Raw genomic sequence first — 12,125 nt, 5'->3', positions numbered from 1 at the left:
ACGACCCACCCAAGGCGGCGCCCTGCCGTGTCAGGGGGTCAATGGCCTCCCGCTGCAGGCAGGGGCTTTCCCTCCACCTTCCCGTCCCTCCAGGGACAGCACACACGTTCCTGTCATGGTCCTGGTGTTGACTGTCCCTTGGAAGGAGCACACCTCATGGTGCTCCCTCCTACAATGCACTAGCCCAGGCGTAGCTCAGGGAGGGCACCGACGGACACAGGAGAACCCTGCAGGCGGGCGGGCCACACGGCAGTGCGGGAGCGCCGCGCACCGCCAGCAGCTTAAACAGACGCACAAGGAGCATAACTGTGTGGCCGGCCACGTCAGCGGTTAAACCTACAAATTAAAGGGAAACTAAAAGGCCACTCCTGTCCCTGCAGGGACCCCTGGACACAGAGGCACACGCGGAGGTGGTGGTTACGCGGGTCTCTGTGGGTCACAGAGCACGCACGCAGGGGATACACTGACGTTGGTGGGGTGTCTGCAGTGTGGCTGCCCCAGGCCCAGAGGGCGCCTCCGTGCCTCTGCCTCCCCGGGACCCACACTACAGCACAGGCTCATGGGGGTCTGAGGCGCCTCTCGGGGTGCCCAGTGCCTGCTGGGAAACTGGGAAACCAACGAAGCCCTGGCTCCTCCTAGGCCCTCAGGTGCCACCTGCCAGGCTGAGCTGCTACCCTCTGCACACCAGCCCCAAGCAGAACAGAGGCCCTGGCTGGCTGGGCTCCTGGGTGGCAGCTCAGGGTGCACACGTGCAGGCTGGCGGCCAGGACAGAGTGACCGCCACCAGCGCTGAGTGATGAGAGTGGCACAGGGTGACAACCTCCTGTGCCCATGCCAGCCACACTGGCTGCAACTATGACCCAGGGACAACGGCGCTGACAGCCCAAGGCTACCAAAAGGGAAGAGACCAGCTTGCCTTCTAGAATCTTCTCTGCTGGTCACATTTAACCCTCCAATCACAGATGGGAATCAGTCCCTGGCCACTACGGTGAAGCCCAAAGATGAGTGAGGTCAGCTACACCCTCTAGAGCCCCCGTAGCCTCCCCGTGCACAGTCAGTCGGCACGGCAAACCCCCTTGGGAACACTGTGCTGGAGGGAGCTGAGCCCAGCAGGATGCACGTGGGGAGGCAGAACAGATGTCCCCTCGTCTAGACCGCAAATCCTGCCCTGGGAGAGCCAGGCTCAGCGCGGCAGCTGGCGTGCTCTGGGCTCCGGCCCCAAGGCCCAAGCACAGGGCCAGGCCACATGGGGGCCTCATCACGTAGCTCCTGCCCTGGCGGCTCCCACAACAGGCACATGCCTGGTTCAGGTTGAGCCCCACGACGAAACACTGCCGCCTGCCTCTGAGAAGCAGAGCAGCAGCATAGCGGTGGTATACGAAAAAGTTCCAGAAACTATCCATTTCCATTCAAACTTCTAGTTTCCCTTTAATTTGTAGGTTTAACCACAGAACTGTCCTGATTTCTATAAAAACGGATCCCAGGGCCGCCCTCCTGACCTGGCAGGCCGGCTGCGGTGCAGGCTCAGCCTCTGTCCTCACACTGCGCCGTCCCGTCCACCCTGAGGGACGAGGCAGGCTGGCGGGCCTGCAGCTGTGCAGACAGCGGCTGAGCGAGGAGTCGCGGGGCTAGAACTGCTCCGACAGCAGCGCACACAGCCTCTGGGAGACGGTCTCCTTGCTCGTCCGCAGCGTGAGCCGGTACATCTGCAACAGAGAGGCCGGTCAGGGCCCGGGTTCACAGCCATCACAGCCCGGGCGCCGCCTCGCACTCCCCGCTCAGCCCTGGCCCTCCCGAGGGGCCCAAAGCTCTAGCGCCTCGAGCGTATCACACTCTCGGCCACAGCGGACGGGAAGTCTGAGGTGGCAGGTGCTGGTGTGCACAGGAGCGGCTGCTGGGGGGGACAATCCCAGCCCCTGGAGAGTAGGGGCAGCTACTCACCCACTAACCACATGTGGGCCTGTGAGTGCGCTCCTCACTGCGTCCCACCCGCCGTCTGCACAAAGGCCTGCCCAGAGCACCCGCAGCAACCCTGCCCCCACACCGCCCAGGGGTCCGTCAGTAGGAAGGCCACCAGGACTGGCACAGCACTGCCTCGAGGGGAAGCGGAGCTGGCGGCCAGGCTCCGTGGAATTTTCGGGTGGGATGGGAGTGTCATGCGCAGGGTGGTGAGTTCTCCTGGGCACTCATGACCCCACACTAGGCTCTGGCTCCCCGTGGCAACCACACCCTGAAGCCACGCCGTGGAGGCAGCCATGTCCTCAAGAGGCTGACCTGAGCCTGGAGGTTCGGCTCCAAGCGCAACAAGCACCCGATCTGCGTGGTTCTGGTGTGGATGATCCCGGCTCCCACAAAATTGGCAGGATTCGGATCGACCTCTTCCAGGAGCGCGGAACCAAACCCAATAATCTGTGCAAAGGAAACGGGAAGCTGGGACACCGCAGCTGCAGGTAGACACAGGGCCACCCCGGGAGCACCGCCAACAAGGCCATCACCTTGGCTTTGGTGATTTCTGTGTCCATTGGATGCTTTGCCTTGAAAATGTTCTGCACCTCCTGCTGGGGACTGAGACACAAACCAGCGTCAGACCTTCCGCCGAGGGACCACAGGCCCAGCCGCCCCTCCCCCTCCGCACAGGGGCCGCTCACCTGCTCAGCTGCTTCCAGCGCTGAAAGAAGTCCTGGGAGGCCATTTCTGTGGGCTGGAAAAACTTGTTGAGCGTGATGGGCAACTTGACGGACACATTCTGAAAGGTTCCGCCATACCTGCGAGCAAGAGACGTGCTGAGGAGAGCCGCGGGCAGCAGGGGACTGCCACTCAGCTGGGGGCCAAGCCCCTGCCTGCCCATCTCCAGGCACAGAGGGCTGTGGTCCAAGGTGGGGGGCTCCTGCCTCAGCGCCTCATCCACCCAGCCGCTAGAGGGACTGTCCTGCCCACAGGGGGCAGCATTTGGAGGGTGGCTCAGCCTGGCCCGGGCACTGTCACTGAGAGGACCGCACACTCGTGCCGGCTCCTGGGCACCTGTCCTGCGGTAGCCGTGCTGCTCTGGCCAAGCGCTGCAGGCGACACCCCCGAGGACATCCACCCCCTCACTTTCCCCATCAGGCCACGCCCACAACTGCAAGTCAGTTGAAATTGTGTCAGGTTTTTCCTCTTTTCATGAAAAGACAATGTGCCTGTTTCCCTCAATTCCACAAAGTATACGATCTTCAGTTCTCTGTGTATTTGATGTTTGAAAATATGCTTTTCCATGCCCGTGGGTGTAGCTCAGGGGTTGAGTGTTGACCCAGGAACCAAGAGGTCGCCGGTTCAATTCCCGGTTAGGGCAAATGCCCGGGTAGCGGGCTCAGTCCCCTGTGGGGAGCGTGCAGGAGGCAGCCGATGGATGACGTTTCTCTCATCGATGTTTCTTTACATCTCTATCCCTCTCCCTTTCTCTGAAAGTCAATAAAAAAATATTTTTTAAAAATACATGCCTTTCCAAAAATGTAACTTTACAAACACTCAACAGTGAACTGGTCAACCACATGCACTCTATTGTAGCCACTGGAAAATAACACTAGTGAACCAGTAACAAACCAAAAATACGTGTGGGTCTCTTTGGCAATCAAAACAGTGTGTCTGCAGCAGCACTCACAGCAGATGAGGCCTGGAGGGACACCCCCTGCGGCGGCACAGGGGACCTGCTGGTCCCGCCCCAGATGGCACGCCAGCAGGCGCCGCGGGTCTGGACTCACTCTCCCCCACCTCCATCCTCTGTAGCTGGTGCTGCAGCTGAGCAAGGACGAATGGCTCCCAGGGACACAGCTGCGTGCAGGTGAGCCCCAGCCCCTCAAGCTCCAGGTCAGCGCCAGGATTGGGACACCCCGCCAGCCAGCAGCGCCCCACCTGGGCTCTCACCTGAACTGGATGTTGAGAACTGGTGCTTCGGTGAAGTCCGACACGCACTCGATGTTGACAACCTGCTGCACCTGCGCGCCCCCGTCCACTGTCGGATCCACGGGCTTGGTCTGCAGGCTCAGGTGTGTGCGTGTCAAGGCCATTTCAACTAGCAAAGTGGCTCCGGGCCAAACCAGCCTGCGCTCCCCGGGCCCGGGGAGCCCAGCGATAAGAGACCTTCTAAAAGGGGCTCAGAAGAGTGGTGCTCACGCTGATCTTGGACGAAACCTTTAGTAGAGTTGAACCTACGTACAAGTGTTTTTAAAGACTTCTGAAACACCGCCGTGACAGGCTACATTTAAAATGTACTCGTCTCAAGATAAAAGCGAGCAGGTGGCCGCCCCTCTGGTCAAGCCGGGCCTTGCTCACCACCACTATGCGGCCAGCCCTCCTGGAGGGAGCACGGTGGACACTACGGTGACGCCATACTGGCCGGAAGAGCTCCCACATCGCTGACTTTCTGGGGGGATAAGCCTCCATCTCAACAGACACCAGCTCACCCAGCAAGTGGTGGGCCCGCTGTGTCCGGCGGCAGCAGCCCCGGAGACCCGCAGAGAAGGACACCAGAGCTCAGAGGGACTAGCAATGTCACAGGAGAGCAAAGCAAGTGAGCCAGGAGTAGACGCTGCCTGTCGAGGGGGAGCATCCCCTGAGATGAGGGCAGCACCGCCAATGTCTTCTTACTCTGACTTTTTTAAACCCTTGCTCACAACCCTCCGCTCCCCCCCTCCCCCCCAGGGGCTGCTGGCAGGGTCAGGGGCAGGCGGAACCAAGGATATTGGCCTGAAGGTCATCTGAGCAGATCAGCGTTGGAGTGAAGTTTAAGAACTGCGTGGAGGTCTTATTCCCATAGAATATAAACATGCGACCTAGAAGGAAACAGTCCGTCTCAAACACGTTTCACAACCCTGAGGAGGAACAGAAAGACCAAGAACCCCACCCCCAATGGAGTCCCAGCCAAGTGCTGGGCTCCCCCTGCCCCACAGCCTGCGCCGTCGCCCCCTGCAGGGACCCGGGCGCCACCCCAGCAGGGGACCTCACCACTGCAGGTGCCTGGACTCGCGTGGCAGACATTTAAGACGCTGCCCTTAGGACAGAGATCCTACACGAATCTCTGCACACGTTTTTATACCCTCTGAGTTCCGAATAGAAAGTGAGCTGCAAACGTCCAAAAGAGACAGCAGTTCAGCATCGCTCCTCCCACAACTTAAAAATCAACAGTCCAGCCCGGCCGATGTGGCTCAGTGGTTGAGCGTCGATCTATGAACCAGGAGGGCAGGGTTCCATTCCCGGTCAGGGCACATGCCTGGGTTTCAGGCTCCATCCCCAGTGGAAGGCGTGCAAGAGGCAGCCGATCCATGGTTCTCTCTCATCCTCGATGTTTCTCTCTCTCAATCCGTCTCCCTTCCTCTCTGTAATCAATAAAAACATACATATTTTTGAAAATCAACAACCCAAACCCAGGGAGGCCCCTGAGGCCGTTTCACACCTGAATCGAAGCAAGAATAAAATGTCACCATCCATGTTCACTGCAGTGTCAGCATGAGTCCTGGCAATCCCCCAGGTCCCTGGAGTGCGTGCTGGTTCTCTCCTTTTTCTCACACTTTCGCTTGTGTTTACCACCTTCACATCTCTAAGTGCACAGCTCAGGCATGAGACGTTCACGCTGTGGTGCAGCCGTGAGCACCACCTTCTCCAGAACTTGCCATCCTCCCAAACGGGCACTTGGTGCCCATTAAACACTCACCCCCGTCCCTTCCCGAGCCCATCACCCACCACCCGCTTCCTGTCGCTCTGATCTGACCCCTCTGAGTGGGCCACACAGGGCCTGTCCCTCTGGGTCTGGATGACTCGCTCAGCACAACGTCCCCATGGTCCGGCCCTACAGCAGGTGTCAGGGCCCCTCCTCTTTCAGGCAGAGTGAGACTCCGTGTGTGGATGGACCGCACGCTGTGCATTCCCCTCCGGCCCAGGCACTCGGGCTGCCTCCATGTTTTAGCTACTGGGACTAATGCTGCTGTGAGCATGGGGTACACACATCTTGTCAAGACCCTGCTTTCAAATTTTTGGGGGTGTACCCAAGAGTGGAACTGCTGGGTTATGTGGAAATTCTATTTAATTTGGTTTTCTCTTCTTTAATCCTCATTGGAGGATATGTTTATTGATTTTTAGAGAGAGAGGGTTAGAGAGAGAAAAACATTGATCGGTAGTCTCCTGTACGCACCCACCTGGGGATCCAACCCAAAACCTGACCGGGACTCAAACCCACAACCTGTTTCTGGGTGTACAGGACGACGCTCCAACAGCTGAGCCACCCGGCTGGGTGACCCTGTTGAATTTTGGATCCCGCAGCGGCTGCAGTGGCTCCCTCTCCTGTCCGCGCCAGCACTGGCTGTCCTGGCCCTGGGACAGGGGCCACTCTGACGGGCATGAGCTGGGGACTCCCGGCGGCTCTGACTGCATTTCTCTGATCACTAGCGACGTGGAGCACCTGTCCCTGTGCCTTCGGCCGCCCACACGCCCTGAGAGAAATGTCTGGTCCCTGCCCGACCTTTCCCGAGGCTGCTTGTCTGTCTGTTGCTGAGCTGAAGTGCCTACATATTCTCAACCCAAACCTTATCAGACATGTGACTTGGGAAGATTTCCTCCCCATAATCTCTGAGAGAAGTTTGCATTAGGTGATCAAAACCCATACCTAAATTCTGCCGGAATTCAGACTTGAGTCCAATCTGAAGCAGCTGGTTTTCAAACAACACACCGTTGTTTTTACAGACAAACCTGGGGAAAGGGACAGTATGTGGGTCGCTCAGCACACACACAAAGGTTTGCTCTCACGGAGGGTTCAGCGGGCACTGAGGCCAGAAGGACTGAGGGACAGAGGGAGGGAAAGCAGACGATATTCCCAGGGACCCATGCAGAGCGCCCTCTGGAGAACTAAGGTGAGCAGACGGCAGGGACGCCGCAGCAGGAGTGAGCACCGGAGACAGGCCTCTGCTTCCCTCTGCTCAACAATCCCCGCTGCTCCTCCCGCAGGTCCCAGCCCCACACCGAGGCTGGACCACAGCTCCTCCCGATGGACAGCCAGTACCAACCTCCATCCAGGGACAACCCTCAGCATCCCGGGCTATGGGAACGCAGGCGGCCCCCCTCCACAACATGGCCCACCCCTCCCCTCCCTCCCCCCCTCCTCAAGGCAGGTTACTTTGCACTGCACAGGAGGGCCGAGGTTTTGCTCACTACATGGTATTGACACTACACAGAATCAGGGATAAAACAACGTGAGTGTTAGTTCGCTTGTGCTCATCCCCGAGGAGCTCCAGGCTCCGGCCTCCTCTAACGTAAACCCCAGGGACACTGTGAGCTGGCGGTCACAGCAAGCCCGCCCAGCTCCGCAGGCCCTCACTCCGCTGCGAGGGCCCTGGCAGGAAGGACCTCTGCCCGCTCCGCCCTGCTCACCGGGCCTGGGTCAGAGGTCGGCGGCAGACAGGGTCCTATCTTTGGGAAGCAGGAGATCAACTACCTGGCAAAGTTGTCCTCGGAGCCAGGAGCGAGAGGCGCAACCGCAGAGGGCGAGTCGGAGAACACGTCCACGAGCAGCCCGCCGGAGGAGGGGGGCGGGCCTGCAGGCGCGGGGGGCACAGCCCCCAGACCCAGGAGGTCTGCCGACGGAGAAGGCGTGGACTGGAAAACAGGGAAGAAGAGGGTCAGTGCGGAGCCTCTGGGCACTCAGAGGCCAGCTGGGCAGTGCCACGCCCTCCCACGGCGGCCACTGGGCTGTGTGGTGCGGGCAGGTAGGTGCAGGCTGTGACCGCTTCTGGGATGCAACTGCCCCAGACTCAGGCCTGAGACCATCACATGGTGCAAACGAGTCCCACCTCACACAACAGAAGTACCCCACCTTTTCCCACAAAGAAAACAGCTCTGGAAAAATGTCCTGGAAGAGATCAATAGCAATGTGTGCCCGGAGCAGCAACCCCAGGCACACTGCCCGCTGGAGAGGAGCCGCCCGCGTGCCCAGGCCACCGTTATGCTGCTGTCTCCGGGAGAAGGTACAGCAAAGCCACAGAACAAACCTTTAAGAAAATGCTCTGAACCTTGACAAAGACTAACAAAGCCACCCTACGCTCTCACACTGATTCATGGGCCTGGGTGAGGGTCTCCCATGCTCACTCGCGGGAGCTCGCCCTGCGACCTGCACCTCTGGGTGTCCGCCCTCCAAACGTGTGGAGTTCCGATGGTCCACGTCACCGGCAAGAACCAGGGATGTGAGCCACTGCGTCCTGGCCACTCGTCTTGTGCAACCAGAATGTCCCACTGGACACTCAGAGGTCAAATGGGTTTGTCAGGACCTGAGACCACATCCTGAGGCCTTGCCTGCTGTCGCTCTCGTTCTGCTCAGGTTTAACAGACTCATCCTTCCGGGAGCGCGGCGGCCGAGAGCTGCAGGAGGACGGAGCCCTTCCATCTGCAGCACGTGGGCACGCCGCCAGCACTGGCCTCGCCCACCTCCCGCCGCCTGGCACAGCCGCACTCAGCACTCACGCGTGGCAATCGATGCTTGGATAAACACTGCTCGTTTCTCTTTCATGTCAGGTTAGAGCCGTGCCGCACTTCTACAGAACTGCCTGTGGGGCGGGTAGTAAACACGTGAATTCTACTTGGAGGAGGAGGAAGCTACAGAATGCACATCCCGCAGAGTGCGCATGGGGTGGCTCGGGTGTGAGGGCTCCCGGCCGAGGGCACAGACTGGATTCCTTGCTCGGAGCAGCTGTCAAGAGCATGAGAAAGGTCTGCAGTGCAGGGAGGTCTGGATGGAACGGCCACCCTCCCGGCACCTGTGACAGCTGCTGCCACGCTGTGCCCCCAGGAGGGGACGGGCAGAGGGGGCAGCCTGGCGCTGGGCTGAGAACCATACGCCTGCAGACAGAATGGGGCCTCCCCCTCTGCCAGCTGCTGTAGGATTTCACCACTGGTTCCTCCAAACAGTGCCAGTGCTTTCCCAGTAGAAACCCCTTCTGTCCAATTAAGTCACACATAGTCCGCAGAGTCCGCAACAGACATAAGCAAGCCATCGTGTGGGAGGCCCAGGGCACGCAGGGACCACAGCCTTTTCTCCGCGTCTCCTTAGGACGGGGAGATCCTCAGGGAGCCCATCTGGCCCCAGTCTGCACAAGTCACTCCTGCTCACTCTGACAGTAAAGAATTACAACAGCAAAAAGCAGCCCCACGGCCCTCGCCGGGTGGCTCAGTTGGGTGGAGCATCATCCCATAACCAAAAGGTTATGGGTTCGCTCCCCAGTGCGACGGGCACAGGAGGCAACCGATGTTTCTCTCTCACATTGATGTTTCTCTCTCCCTTCCCTCCCTCTAAAATCAATAAAAATACATCCTGGGATGAGAATAAAAACAAACAAATACATAAAGTAAAATGCACTGAACTGACCAGGAAGAGGCCCTCTGCCCCCTGACCCTCGTGCATATTACATCTTGTCAGGGTTCCGTTTTCAAAGTGGAGCTCACTGCTAACTCCCTCGGATTCCCATACGCACCAAGCATTGAGCCTAGACCCCAGGCCACTGCATCCTGGGCGTTAGCTGGGCAAACAGTGTGGCCGAAAGGCACATGCACATCTCAAAAGTCAAGTAAGAAAGACCCATGACAATGGTCCATGCGTTCAAGCCTATTTCCTGTGCTGCCTCAAGCACTCCGCCCGCAGAGCTGCTGGACAGAAAGGAGGCACCTGCTCCCCCACAGCCCGCCTTCCTTCGCGGTTCTCCTGGACGGCAGCCGGAAGGAGTCCCTCGCTCCACCTCCTGCGCACCCCACCCGCACCCCACCCTTCACGGTGAGTCTTCCTTCAGACACAGCCCCTCTGTGCAGGCCGGGCTGCTGCTGTCTCTACGGGAACCGCAGCTCATCAGCAAACCCACGTGGGAACTACCACAAACCACACCACTGAGGATCCAGGCCATCGATGTCTCTGGCAGCAGGACGACCTCTGTGACCCCTTCCCAAGCGGCGTCAGGAGCCCTGCGCTGCCCTAGGTTCGGTTCACTGCAGGGCCCAGGACAAGGTCAAAGGCACGGGTTGAAGAGAAGCCCATGGGAGGGACGAGCACCAGGAGACAAAGCACGTGTTCATCATTCACTCCAAAGCCAACGCGCCCTGACACTCAGACTGCCCGCCACAGAGCAGGGGATAGGCGTCCGGAGAGAAGGCAGCAGGCCCGGTGAGGGGCCTGACAGGTCTGCAGGCCTCGCTCTTGGCGTCCTCGGCCTGAGGGGCCCACAAGCGGAGGGGGTCACACGAGGGCCCTGCGAGGAGCACCAGGGCCCGGACACGAGCACACTCCTGACGCGCGCGCACGGGCAGCGAGTGCCTCCTCACAAAGGCCACCGGGCGTGGCCAGCGGCACTGCTCCCAGCACTGAGCGCCTCCGGGGAGGGAGCAAAGCTCGCCAGGCTCCCTTTCATCTGGGCAGGCGGATGCTGGGTCCTGCGGGCCGGCCGCTGCCGAGGGGACCGCTGTGGGGCCAGGTTGGGGTGCCCGCTCTCCGCGAGCCCCAGTCCAGGGCCAACAGCAAGGAAACATACCCCTCCCACCGTGGCATCGCCACCCGGCCAACATGAAAGGACACCCCCTTCTGTGCATGTGCGAGGCTCCCACCACGTCCTACGTAGCAGGAGCGGACTCGAGTCCAATCCAACCGGGAAACCTCCAAGAACAGCACGGCCAGGGCCATCTTAAACAGCAGGTTTAAGCAAAAGGCCTCAGCTGTGGGGCCACCACCAGACTTCTGGCACACTTTCCTGTTTAACAAAGCTGCTCCCCGGCAGACAAAGGCTACGCTGGCCCGAATCTCAGGGCCGGGCAGCACGGGAGCTGGGGCAGGCGCTGGCGTCAGGGAGGGACCCACCGTGGCGCTGGCCGGGGCCGGCTCGGGGCCCCCATTGATGTCGGGGCCCCGCTCCCGCTTGCCCTCCTCCAAGCCCATCACGGTGCCCGGGCCCTTCTTCTTCTTGAGCTTGGCCAGGATGGACGACTCGCGCTCCGGGAACGGGGGCATCTCCTCCAGGACCGTGGCCTGTGGGGGGGAGCCGGGTCAGCAGGGGTGCGGCTGGGGCGGGCCGGCACCCCAAGGCCTACCCACCAGGATGTCGGTGCTGGCGACAGTACTGAGCCGCAGGTACTCCACGGCCCGCTGCTGCAGCTCCGCGTCGGCGTTCCTCAGCTGGCTGTCGCTGCGCAGCACGTCCTGGATGGTGGGCTTCACCTCCGGGAACAGGTTCACGAACTTGATGTAGGTGGACAGCAGCAAGGCCCGCGTGGGGACGCTGCACAGGTGGAACTTGGAGTGCAGCAGGTTGAACTGCACCAGGGGGCTGGCGGGAAGGAGAGAGACGGCGGGGGCCTGAGCCCGAGGGTCCCCAGGAGGGGCAGGGCCACTCCGCCCAGCGACTGCGCTTCCTCTGGGGGCAGGGCCCCACAGCCACATCTGCATTTTCAGCAGGACCCTGTTTCTGTGCAGCTCGCAGGCACAGAGCCATCAGGCCAGAGTGCAGGTGGCTTGGTCTGGGCTGTCCCGCGGCCAGGTCAGACCACCGTGAGGGCCCAGCAGGCACAGCCCAGCACAGCGCCCCGACTCCCTAGGGGCGTCTTACCTGGATCTCGGGTCCCCAGCTATCAGGTTCCCGAACTCGCCCAGGATATAGCCGCCCACTTTGACCAGGTTCTCATGGCACGCCGGGGCCTGCAGCGACTGCGAGACAGTGAGCAGGAAGTCAGGGAAAAAGCCAGCGTGGGAAGGACCCTCCTGGCGGGAGCCCACCCTCCTGCCCTCCCGCCCTCCTGCCACGCAGCAGAGGTGCAGCAGCAGAGCAGCCCCAGAGGCAGCGGCGTGGCCAGTCCCACCTGTAATGAGAGCCGCGCTCCCCAAAGCTAACGTCAGGCCCCGAGCTCAGGGAGGAAGCGAGGCACCGGCCCCGGCACTGCGCTCAGGTGGTCAGTGACATGGACGTTAGGGTTGGTGTGCCCGCTCTCCGCAAGCCCCAGTCCAGAGCGGACAGCAAGGAAACACACAACTCTCCCCGTGGCATCTCCACCCGGCCAGCATGAAAGGACACCCTTCCATGGAGAAGCCTGAGAGTGCAGCAGAGGGTCAACAGAACAGGAGCTGGACACCCCAG

At 60.6% G+C, this 12,125-nt stretch overlaps 1 protein-coding gene across 2 annotated transcripts in view; it reads right to left on the bottom strand.

The window, feature by feature from the left end:
• Positions 1–1,402: 1,402 nt before the first annotated feature.
• Positions 1,403–12,125, bottom strand: part of AP2A2 (adaptor related protein complex 2 subunit alpha 2) — a 47,116-nt gene continuing 36,393 nt past the window's right edge. For both annotated transcript variants that reach the window (XM_081098318.1, XM_081098319.1), the window contains exons 12-22: positions 11,601–11,698; positions 11,090–11,321; positions 10,856–11,023; positions 7,460–7,620; positions 6,635–6,717; positions 4,719–4,808; positions 3,901–4,024; positions 2,649–2,765; positions 2,496–2,565; positions 2,275–2,409; positions 1,403–1,706 (exon numbers count right to left, since the gene is read on the bottom strand). In XM_081098318.1, the coding sequence (XP_080954444.1) occupies positions 1,629–1,706; positions 2,275–2,409; positions 2,496–2,565; positions 2,649–2,765; positions 3,901–4,024; positions 4,719–4,808; positions 6,635–6,717; positions 7,460–7,620; positions 10,856–11,023; positions 11,090–11,321; positions 11,601–11,698 (1,356 nt within the window). In that variant the 3' untranslated portion in view covers positions 1,403–1,628. The remainder of the gene's footprint in view (positions 1,707–2,274; positions 2,410–2,495; positions 2,566–2,648; positions 2,766–3,900; positions 4,025–4,718; positions 4,809–6,634; positions 6,718–7,459; positions 7,621–10,855; positions 11,024–11,089; positions 11,322–11,600; positions 11,699–12,125) is intronic.

This window comes from Myotis nattereri, assembly GCF_964212035.1.
Source record: "Myotis nattereri genome assembly, chromosome: 9".
NCBI classification, from domain to species: Eukaryota; Metazoa; Chordata; class Mammalia; order Chiroptera; family Vespertilionidae; genus Myotis; species Myotis nattereri.
This window is presented reverse-complemented; position numbering and strand designations above follow the sequence as displayed.